This window comes from Mercenaria mercenaria, chromosome 15, assembly GCF_021730395.1.
Source record: "Mercenaria mercenaria strain notata chromosome 15, MADL_Memer_1, whole genome shotgun sequence".
NCBI lineage: Eukaryota > Metazoa > Mollusca > Bivalvia > Venerida > Veneridae > Mercenaria > Mercenaria mercenaria.
Genome location: NC_069375.1, coordinates 73386737 through 73399261, shown reverse-complemented (window position 1 = coordinate 73399261; position 12525 = coordinate 73386737). Strand labels below are relative to the sequence as shown.

The 12525-nt window shown below is 35.0% G+C and overlaps 1 protein-coding gene across 1 annotated transcript in view; it reads left to right on the top strand.

Moving 5' to 3' along the window:
• The window catches only part of LOC123558671 (serine/threonine-protein kinase TNNI3K-like), a 123228-nt gene that overhangs the window by 80717 nt on the left and 29986 nt on the right, over positions 1-12525 (top strand). The window contains exon 5 of the mRNA XM_053524332.1: positions 3037-3174. Coding sequence (XP_053380307.1) covers positions 3149-3174 — 26 coding nt within the window. The 5' untranslated portion in view covers positions 3037-3148. The remainder of the gene's footprint in view (positions 1-3036; positions 3175-12525) is intronic.

Here is a 12525-nt window from a genome sequence, read left to right as displayed (position 1 = left end):
ATGGCCAAGATTTTGATTCATACCAAATATTTTCTGTTCTGTTCTGTTCTTCCTCTTTCTATCATTGGTCCCTTAACCCTAATAATTTTGGACAAAATTGATTCTGCCTTTGAAACCAGTGTAAATCATGATCAGCCTACGCCATCTGTGCAGTCTGATCAAGATCTGCTCTGTTCGCCATTCAGTCAGTATCATTTTGGTAAACACCACTTTTAACAGTTAATTGATAGGGGTGACTGTTGAGGCCAATTTTGACTATTGCAATACTATTGATATTGCTTAAAAACTATTGCGATACTATTCTATTGCAGGTTACTATTGCAATACTATTGCAATAGTTATTGGCCATCATATTTTATACAGTAAAGCTACCAACTGGCATTGTTACACGGTGTAAGAGACGGCACTGTTTATAATTGCTGTTAACACACATTGAGATGTTTGTATAACTGAAACGGACAGAAATAATTCTAACATTAAATATTTCTTGCCTTCCTTGGCTTCGGAAAAATAAGTAAAACAATAAACCTATGCAAGGTATACTCAAACGAATCGGCCATTTTGTTGCGAATGTCAACATGTTTAGTAACCCAAAGCATCAAAAAAGACGAAAATTAACGGATCGGATTAAGGTGTACCAGCACTAAATGAAGGGCCCTACCGAACAGTTTCTGTATAATACAAGTATATAGCCTTCTTTCTCCATGTCCATAGTATATTTTCTCATCTAAAATTAACAGGTTATTTAAATATATTTAATCAAAGTTTCTAAGAAACTAAATTTATTAATTATCTCCCAGACTGACTTCTCAGTCCTTTATGGTAGTTTAATTCCGTGAGGGTAATTATTGTAATGGAGACGTAAACATTTTCCGAGCGCAAATGAAAGCTGGCCCTGTTTCTTGGTTAATAAATTATAAATTATTTCTGTATTTACAAAAATTTCAAAACTATCGAAACTATCGATTGTTGAAAAAACTATCGGCGATTGTTATTGGATCGTGACTTTTCTATCGATGCATGCTATCGGGACACTTAGTATCGCAATGCATCGATAGTTCGATGTATCGTTACACCCCTATTAATTGAACTGTTAGAACAGAAAGATGGAAAAAGTGCATTATAGAAATATAGCAGGGTAAAAATTAAAGACTGTACGTAAACTTATTCCTTTTTTCTTCTGGTCAACATATTTGTATTACATGCATTGATTTTGAAATAACTCGGATGTGCATAGTAACAGGGAAATTAATTTCAAGGAAAAACAAAGTGACATAAATTTTAAAGGCAAATTATGTTAGGTATTTTTTATATGCCCAAAGGGACGTGTTATGTTATGACGCTGGTGTCCATCTCTCCGTCCGTCTGTCCGTTAGCAATTTCTTGTCCGCTCTGTAACTCTTAAATCCCGTGATGGATTTCAAGGAAACTTGACACAAATGTTCACCACACGGAGACGACGTGCAGAGCGCATGTTTTGGATGTCTCACGTCAAGGTCAGGTATATTGCTCTGTGTTGCAGTGTTCTTGTTTTTATTTGGTAGATCTCTTTTTTGTTCACTTACAATAATTTTTTTGAATTACTTCCCTTTCATGTTACTATAAATAGCTTATTTTGAAACTTTCTTATTGTTGGCCGTAGGGAAAAACTGAGACCACTTTTCTGTGGTACAACATGGATGGTACCTCCAATTTTTAGGTGTATTTTTACATACATGTCATACATGTACCAGATAAAAAATAATTGTTGACTTTGAATATTTTTTTTGTGGACTTAAAGATTTGTTTTTGAACAGATTGCCAAAGATAATTCCGTCCAGTTGAATCACTATAATACTTATATGAATTTCGGCTTAATCGATTTTTTGATAAACACCATGTATTTCACACTCGGCCGAAAGAAAATAGTTCTCACATGGCAGCACATAGAACAACAGCTTCAATGCGTGCTTTAATTGAATGCAGGCGTCAAACAACCAATAAAGTATGCACGCTTTATATACGAGACAGTGTTCTTATGATTATCGCTGGATGACGGATTTTTCATTGAAAATTTTACATTTAGGGAATTCACAAATAAATTAGCTGTACTAAAAATTCAGAATATAGAGGAAGTAAAAGCTCGGCTATTTGTTAGTTTCAATCACCACAAAGAAGTGAAATATAATAATAGAACTTTGATAAATTAGTTAGTTCTTGATAAATTTGTAAAAAGCTATTAGTATTTTTAGAGCAAAAACAAAATATTTATTGCTCGAATGTTTCGGCTATTACGATCTATATAAATTTGCAACACGGTAATCTGTTATGTGTGTATTCTTTAAAAGTCTGATCATCCCTTCTATAATTAGTGACCTTTAAAATGTGTTTCAGTTCCCTATGTTTTTTTTTTATAGTTTAATGTATATTGGCCCAATAGTTATTAATGTATGATTGCTTTGTAATTGTGTATATGTGTCTACATGCACATCTGTGCAGTCTGATCATGACAGTCTGCATTGTTCATATTTAGTCATTAAATTCACAATGAACATAGAAATAGCAAGGAAATGGTTACACTGTTGTAAAAAGATGAAAAAGACATTTACTAGTTTAACAGTCCCAACAGAAAAGTGACATTGCTGATCTCGGGCCAGTCATCTCAATGCATTTCAAGACAATCTGTCCTCCAGTATTTACGATGCTTTGATTTTGAAGTTTTCCTTTTGTTGTTCTAGTCTTTTGGGCTACAAGAGTCATGTTCTTTGATTTTTGCTCCCAGCCTATGATGTGACCCTTCGGGCGTATATTGCCCCGCTTAGCGGAGCTCTTGTTTCTTATTTAGTCTAAACTTTTTCCTTAGAGACATAGATACACCTCCAAATAACATTGCATGAAATTTCATAATAGGAAAACTCGACCCTAGTTTTAAGCTACATGTTGGGAGTTTTAGGTGATTATCATTAAATTATAAAATTGTTTTTCATAATTCATTATGTGCATTTTATATTCCTTTGTATTTTCCAAACACTTCGAAAACTGTATCTTCTTTTGTAGTGTGAAGTAACAGTAAAGCAGAATGGCTACAGACTTTCAATTCAGAATTGAAGAGATGCAGGTCTTTGTTCTATATGATGTATGAGGGAACCATGGCGAAAACTTGGATTTCATGGCAGTCATAGAAATATCTAATAAGTAACCAGATAATTTTTATTAAGAATAATTTATCACTTACAAGCTGCATTTAAAATTACATGAGAGCAAAAACAGTTACCATTACTTTAAAAAAAAGCAGCAAAAAATGTCTTATCTTCTATAAAACAAATTTTACAATTGAAGGGAGCTAACTCAATTTAAAAAATACATACTGAAACCCTTGCTTTCATAGAAATTGTCCTTTCAGAATCTCATCAGTTTTCTAGTTTTTGGATCGAGTATGAACTTCATTGGTATTTTAAGAATGGATGGATCCGTGCTGTCAATCAAACTAACTGTTATCTATGATATTGACCAATAAGATAATGTGGGTTATTCAGTGCACTTCCCTTGTTGCTAACCAGCCATTGCTTCCCACAAGCTTTCACTAAGAAACCGTTACTGACTTATTCTTTAAGTTTGATACATCTTTTTTTCGAAGGAAGTGGCGTTGAGGTGTGCATTAGGAATATGTAATGCCGACGAGCGGTACCCAGAAAGGCTAGATAGGGGGAGATTTATTTTTTCCGTAAACCAAAGGCCGATTTAGAAAAATGTAAACGTTGAACGTTAAACGGATCAATAAGCAATCTGATCAAATGTAATTCTAATAAACTTTATATTGAAACTGCCGTGTGTGTCACTAATGTGCATGGTATAATATGATAGCATACGTAACTCGTCATGAATCGTCTCTCTCTTTACTCATTCGTCTGTGATCGGAATTTTAATGTGAATTTACTCACTTTATTTCAATTTAGGCCGATCGCAGAATTATTCAGTTCAAGTCATTAAATATATAAGTCATAAATGTATATCTTATTTTATATAACAGTAACAGCTAACCTTCAGCAATATATTCTTGCAATTGAATGTATGATCTATATGTTTGCATTTGACTGTATGTTAACTATACAACATATAAATGTTGAATTAAGCGACAAATCTTCTTACTTTTTAACATAGAGCGCACATTGAACGAGTCATTATAAAGTCAACACATATACATGTAAATTAATTTTACATAGAATACCAAAGTCATTATTCAAACATATATATAAGATCTGGACAGTGCACGGCACATTACCTTTATTTCAAGGACAAAACGTAAGCCATTAAATCAGGAGCATAAAGACAAATATTCAGGAGGGAATTTTTCTCATTATTTATTATGTTATGCTATGTCTTTCATATTTTGTAGACAGTAAGTATAACAGTATCCCCTGTTTTGACACAATTCTGTTTTATTTTACGAAGTCTGACAATTGATATCTTTAAATTGATTTTCCTTTTAAATGTAGTTTGAAAAAATAAATATACGCTCATGTCGGTGCATGTCGCTGATTTTGATTTTTAAGCTCACCTGTCACAAAGTGACAAGGTGTGCCTTTTTGATAGCGCAGCGTCTGTCGTCCGTGCGTGCATGCGTGCGTAAACTTTTGCTTGTGATCACTCTAGAGGTCACATTTTTCATGGGATCTTTATGAAAGTTGGTCAGAATGTTCCCCTTGATGATATCTAGGTCAAGTTTGAAACTGGGTCACGTGCGGTCAAAAACTAGGTCAGTAGGTCTAAAAATAGAAAAACCTTGTGACCTCTCTAGAGGCCATATATTTTACAAGATCTTCAAGAAAATTGGTCAGAATGTTCACCTTGATGATATCTAGGTCAAGTTCGAAAGTGGGTGACGTGCCGTCAAAAACTAGGTCAGTAGGTCAAATAATAGAAAAACCTTGTGACCTCTCTAGAGGCCACATTTTTCATGGGATCTGTATGAAAGTTGGTCTGAATGTTCATCTTGATGATATCTAGGTCAAGTTCGAAAGTGGGTCATGTGCGGTCAAAAACTAGGTCAGTAGGTCTAAAAATAGAAAAACCTTGTGACCTCTCTAGAGGCCATACTTGTGAATGGATCTCCATAAAAATTGGTCAGAATGTTCATCTTGATGATATCTAGGTCAAGTTCGAAAGTGGGTCACGTGCCATCAAAAAATAGGTCAGTAGGTCAAATAATGAAAAAACGTTGTGACCTCTCTAGAGGCCATATTTTTCATGGGATCTGTATGAAAGTTGGTCTGAATGTTTATCTTGATGATATATAGGTCAAGTTTGAAACTGGGTCAACTGCGATCAAAAACTAGGTCAGTAGGTCTTAAAATAGAAAAACCTTGTGACCTCTCTAGAGGCCATACCCTTGAATGGATCTTTATGAAAATTGGTCAGAATGTTCACCTTGATGATATCTAGGTCAAGTTTGAAACTGGGTCACGTGCATTAAAAAACTAGGTCAGTAGATCAAATAATAGAAAAACCTTGTGACCTCACACTAGAGGCCATACTTTTCATGGGATCTGTATGAAAGTTGGTCTGAATGTTCATCTTGATGATATCTAGGTCAAGTTTGAAACGGGGTCAGCTGCGTTCAAAAACTAGGTCAGTAGGTCTAAAATTATTAAAATCTTTTGACCTCTCTAGAGGCCATATTTTTCAATGGATCTTCATGAAAATTGATCTGAATGTTCACCTTGAAGATATCTAGGTCAGTTTCGAAACTGGGTTACGTGCGGTCAAAAACTAGGCCAGTAGGTATAAAAATAGAAAAATATTGTGACCTCTCTAGAGGCCATATTTTTCATGACCTCTTCATGAAAATTAGTGAGAATGTTCACCTTGATGATATCTACATAAAGTTCAAAACAGGGTCACGTACCTTCGAAAACTACGTCAATAGGTCAAATAATAGAAAAACCTTGTGACCTCTCTAGAGACCATATTTTTCAATGGATCTTCATGAAAATTGGTCAGAATTTTTATCTTGATAATATCTAGGTCAAGTTCAAAACTGGGTCACATGAGCTCAAAAACTAGGTCACTATGTCAAATAATAGAAAAAACTACGTCATACTCAAAACTGGGTCATGTGGGAAGAGGTGAGCGATTCAGGACCATCATGGTCCTCTTGTTTTTTTGTTTTTTTTTTGTTTGATATGTTTATTTTACTTTACGGCTATTGTAAACTATTTATAACTACCATTAATACTTATGATACAATAAATGCAAATGGGCTAATTTTATCTGTTTGTTTTCTCTTTTCATTTTTATTTTTTGTTTTGTTTTGCTTGCAGCATGAAGACATATTTAATTTTATGAACTGTCAAGTAAACAGATCACAGGTTTTCATTTCCTTGTTTCCACCGGTCTAACAAAAACATGGTTAATAGGTTTCGGCAAGACCTTTGTCCCTTTTGGTTTGTGCCATTGCTGTGATAGACTTTAACTTTGCTGGTTTGGATATTGTTTATTATAATTTAATTGTGGAGGAGATTTAATTAATCAGCCCTATGATATGCAAGCAATGTCCGACTGCACTGAAAATAAAATTAATATGACTACCAAATGTTCAAATTTGGTTAGTTTTCCCACAAAAATTAGTTCTGAAATATACACCAAGCATGGACATGTGTTTATTTTTAAGACAACTGCATATTATAATATAATAGGAATAGTTAACTTAATTGATATCACAGCGGTGATCGACAATTCCACAATCAGTTGCAACAGCAGCCCGGTCGCAAAACATACTTGTAAAATAAGAACAGTAGAGTAATTACGCAACGTTAATATTTAAAGCTATTGAACCAATTAATAGATTTCTTTATCTTGATGTAAGAAGTCACTTACACCATATGTGACTGCACATGGTGTTTGATATTTTTATCATATAAGCCTAGCGTGGAAATACAGTCTCTATACGGCAGAAGTGGACGTTTCATTGTGATCAAATAATTTATATAATAATCTAAGGCGTAATTTCTTTTCACATGTTGTTTAAAAGATAATTAAGATTATAATTATGCTATGTATTTACATAAGGACTCATTATTTTTCATGTCAGGAATATCTAGCAAAGACGGAAAGCGTTTTTACTTTGATAACGCCAGCATTTTGGCGCGAACTATTACCGTGGTTTCTTCTGAGTTAAGTTTAATGTCATGTACATTATCTTTAGTAAAACAAATAAGCCTCTTTGACAACTATATTTGTGCATTTTGGTTTACATTTTGGAAAGTATTTTACACAGATATCATCTGAAATACTTTCTAGCGAGTCATTTCGCTAATGTACATTAATCCGCCATTTTGAAAGAAGCTTGTGGGAAATAGCAACAGTAACTAAGGGGCGGAGTTTATTGATCGGTTTACGGATCCATCCATTGATCTTCATTAAACTTGGTGTTTAGTTTCATTACAAGGTCCTCTCACAAATTTGTTTGAATGGGGGCACTTGGCACATTTACGGGTCAGCTAGAGCCAGAAATAGAAATATGTTTAAACAACTTCTTATCATCAATGGCTTGACTGATCTTTATCAAACTTGGTCTGTAGCATCATTATAAGGTCCATTCTCAATGTTCAAATCGGGGCACTTGGCCCTTTTAAGAGTCTGATAGGGCTTAAAATAGAAATATCTTGAAACGACTTCTTCTCATGAACCACTGGATGGATCTTCGGATCATCAAACTTGGTCTGAAGTATCATGACTGCCGATTTCAGAATAGTGCGCCGATTCAATGTTTGCACCATACACATGGAGTGACTGACTGATATCGATTTTCTTATCGTGAGTGGCTAATTTTGTAACAGTCATTTACATAAACTCCGCCCAAGACGCGAGACAAGTTATGTACATTTATATGATTTAATATTATGTGGGTTTTTCCCGTTAATTGTCTAAACAACACATAAACTGAAAAGTCAGTCATGCAATGTATTTACGGTTTTTAAAAACTGATGATACTGCAGTTTTTTAGCCGTGTCTCAGAATCAGTTTCAAGTCAAACATGTTTTACAATCTCTATCCAGAACAGTACAGAATAGATTTTCTTTAATTGATAAACATTTCCTTGTGACAAATTCATAAAAAAATCACTCACTACAAAATGCAAATTTAGTCAGCGGGTGCATATAAGTTTTAAAATCAAAAGATGTCTTTATTCATGTAAAATTACACATGTCCTAAACAACATGTGTATTTCTGTCGCTAGGTCATGGACTTTTCATGTTGAAAATACAATACTTGATTTAAACATAAATGCGCTGTTTATATACGTAACTCAAGTTATAAAGGTAATAAAGTTTTATGTGTTTGAGAATCTAGTAAGCATGCGATTGAATCAACTGGAATCATTTATTTTTGTACATTGAACATGTATTTACACCTAATCATCGATTCAGCTTTCGGTCCTGTAGCCGTTGTACATGAAAACAAACGCCGAGTGGTTAAGGTCGCCAACTTCAAATCACATCACCCTTATCGAAGTGGGTTTGAGTCTCACTCGGGGCATTGCATTCTTCATGTGAGGAAGTCATTCAGCTGGCTTACGTACGGAAAGTCGGTGGTTCTACCCAGGTGTCCGATCGTGACGAAATAATGCATGGCGGGGCACCTTGGGTCTTCCTACCATCAAAGCTGGAAAGTCGCCATAATTATGACCTATAAATGTGACGATGCAACGTTTGAACCCAAACAAAAATAAGTGCTGGACTCCTTCATTTAACTTTATATAATAGGGAATTAAAACTTGATTCGGGATTCATGACTAAGTAAGTTTCCTTGCCAAGAAACTTGCTCACGATGGAAAAATCTTTAACGCCCGTTTTCAACAGTTCTTCCTGTATGTCGGGTGGGCAGTTTACCTAACCATCGCTCCTGGGACGAACCAGTACAAGGCTCCCGTCCTCCGTAAGAATCTGCCTACCGTTCTCACATAAAGAGATATGGCTGGTAGCAAAACTCGAACCCATCCCCGACAGGTTACAGTGATTTCAAGTCAGCGACTAACCACTCGAGTACAAGGGCGATCACACGATGGATGGTTACTACAATTCGGAATCTAGAAACAACATGGGTACATAGTTGCAGTAATGCCAGACTGAAGTCGACATAGAACTTCCAAATAGATTTATGCCGATGGGTTCGACTAACAGCTTATTTTTATCTCTACTTTTTTTGGTTTAAAGTTTTCAAGACATCGCATACCACATGTCTTCAGTAGGCAGTAATTATTTGACGGATTTCTATGAAATAATGTATATCTTTTCATATGGAATCTTTTCTTATCGATGTTAATTCTTTGGTTTGGTATTCTACAGTTTGAGAGAAAATATCGGTAAAAATGGAAGACTGGAAGTAGTAATCAGACTCAGATGGATGTATAGTTATAATGGCCGCATCACTTTGTATTTTTTACCGACAATTGTTACGTAAACTCATACCCAGGAAAGGAAATGCGTATATGTTTAATGAAAATTGGCTGCGTGTTTATCTGCACCATTTAGCAATTCTTGAAGCAGTCTAAAAATAAAAAGTGCTAAGACTGCACGCGATTTACCCGGTCGCACTCAGCGTGCGTTGTGGTCCGATACACATGTGTAGAAGAAATGACTTACTGAACTAGACTTAGTGCTATTGTATTATAGTAACCTGAAAGCATATTGGGTAAAGTAATATCAGTTAAAATAGCATTGCATCGAGTGGCGCCTGCGCAATAAACTTTTTATTACAAAATCGTGTGCAAGGTCATAGATTTCCATTCTCTATGTAACAAGAGCCAAATGTTCTATTATTTGCAACAAGCTGCAACAGAACTATGTGCCTTTTAAAACAGAAGGGCACTACACATATTAGTCCAACTAATTTGAAGCGATCCTAGGAAATACTGAGATAATTTTTTCAAATGGGCAATATCCCTACTCGCGTCAAACACTCGAAAGACCAAAATAATTGAACAATTTCCGATAAAATTTTCATCGCTGCCTGACGCTTTACATGCTATAAGTTTAAATGCCGATTATTTCACGAAATGGCCATAAATTCAAACAAAACTTACATGCAACGAAAGGGGATTCAATTTTTCATTGACTTGTATAAAAATTATCAAAGAATATCCAACATTACGAATTTTCTGGTGATTTAAGGTTTAGGAGTATATCACCAAAACACAGAAATATTTTATAAACGAACAACATCGTTACCAATATTTTACCTGACCATTACATGTTCTGCCGTACTGTCCCGTACTGAAAATATTCTGAAAAAGTTGTCCCCCTTTGAAAATGAATGCCATTTGTAAAGAAATAAAAATAAACAATCGTTGAAAACTGTGTTCCACCTAGTTATGTGAAATTTCAACACTCGCACGCTATTACAAATGCATCCAAACAAACATGTGTAACAGTTCCTTGAAAATGGTGAGTTTTTAAAAGCGCTTGACTGTCTGGAAGTGGGGCCTGTTTAAATAGTTCATTTTTCGGAATTCAATGCTTATATCAGTATAATGACACTTGTTTTGTAGAGTAATATAAGTAATATACCTCTATCATTACAAAAACAACAAAACAAGTGTCAGTATACTAATATAAACATTGAATTCCGAAAAAAGGACTGCCTAAATGGGACCCACTCCCGGGCAGTCAAACGCCTTCAAAAACTCACCATTTCAAAGAATTGTTACATATGTTAGTTTTGATTCATTGCAATTGCATGCGAGTGTTGAAATTTCACATAATTAAGTGGAATAAAGTTTTCAGCAATTGTTTATTTTTATTTCTTTACAAATGGCATTCATTTTCAAAGGGGGACAACTTTTTCAGAATATTTTCAGTACGGGACAGTACGGCAGAACATGTAATGGTTAAGTAAAATATTGGTAACGATGTTATTCGTTTATAAAATATTTCTGTCTTTTGGTGATATACTCCTAAACCTTAAACCTATGTATGTACTGCACACGATTAACGTTTACCGTGCTGACACACTAATATGTACTAATATGCACAAACGATAAAACCAATAACTTTACATGACTGTGTTCTGTGATTTATCCTCCATTATTTTGGTCCTTCAAAGTTTGACGCATAGATTGCCCGTCACAAATATAAAACAATCTGAACGTCGAATTATGTTGACTAATACATGTACTAGGTATTACCAAACGTTCACGAGTCTAGGGACAGAATTTCCAGTTTAATTTCGACAAGATACTGCATGTAGTTTTAAATAAATAAATGGATGAATATTACTTATAGTTCAATGTGTAAAGACAACATCGAGTATGCGATATTTTCCATGACCAACATTCGTGGACATTTTACGAAGACTGGATACATGTACATCAATTTAAAATAAATACATGAAACCTACGAGACAAAATCTGCGGTAGCAGTTTTGTGTTATTTCGTCGAGAGTTGCTATATAAATACATGTATACACATCAATGTTCAAATCTATAATCTATATAGATTTAAGTATATATTCTGCACATGAATGTATTTATTATGCAGAATCAGAGCTATCTTGAAATAAATACCAATGATATTTTGCTTTTGTAACTAACCCGTAACGATCAATAGAAAAATATTTTAGGGCGGAGCAAACTACAAGCGTGATCAAATTAACCTCTCACCGATAACTAGCGTGACACCTACGTCATTTACTACCAGCGTTTGATGTAAACGCCCATTCGGCGAGCTTCTGAAATTGGCAGTATATATGATCTTTTTCCAAGTTTGTTAAAATGGGGCACTTGGCTTCTTTTAGGGGCCGAAAGAGCTAAAGTCAGAAATACATTTTAAACAACTTCCTTTTATAACTGCGTGATGGATTTTCATCAAAGTTGGTATGTAGCATAATTATTTGGTCCTGTCCCAAGTTTGTTTAAAAGGGGGCACTTGGCCCCTTTTTTGGGGCCGCTAGAGCTAAAAATATAATTTTTTTAACTCTTTTTTAAAAATTTGATACTTTGTCACAAGCAAGATCTAATTACATGTAGGTCAAAGTTGGCCTCAGGTGAGCGACTTAGGCCCAAGTGGGCCTCTTGTTATTTTAAGAAAAGAGCTTTCTTTTGAAATTTACCACAACTTTGCATAACGTTAATATTCTATGCACCCCATCGAAGGAGGGATATTTTGCAGATGTCGGTCGGTCAGTCGGTCTGTATGTAGATCAATCCATTTACGGTTATAGCTCAAGAACGCTTGGGCCTAGGATCATGAAAGTTGGTAGAGAGGTTGTTCTTAACCAGCAGATGACCCCTATTGATTTTGAGGTCAGTAGGTCAATGGCTAAGGTCACAGTGCCGCGGAACAGTTATATCGTTTCCAGACGGTAACTTGAGAACACTTGGGCCCAGGATCATAGAACTCGATAGGGAAGTTGATCATGACCAGAAGATGACCTCTATTGATTTTGAAATTAGTAGGTCAAAGGTCAAGGTCATAGTGATCCAGACCAGTTGACCAGTTTCCTGATGATAACTCAAGAACACTTAGGCCTAGGATCATTAAAATTGGT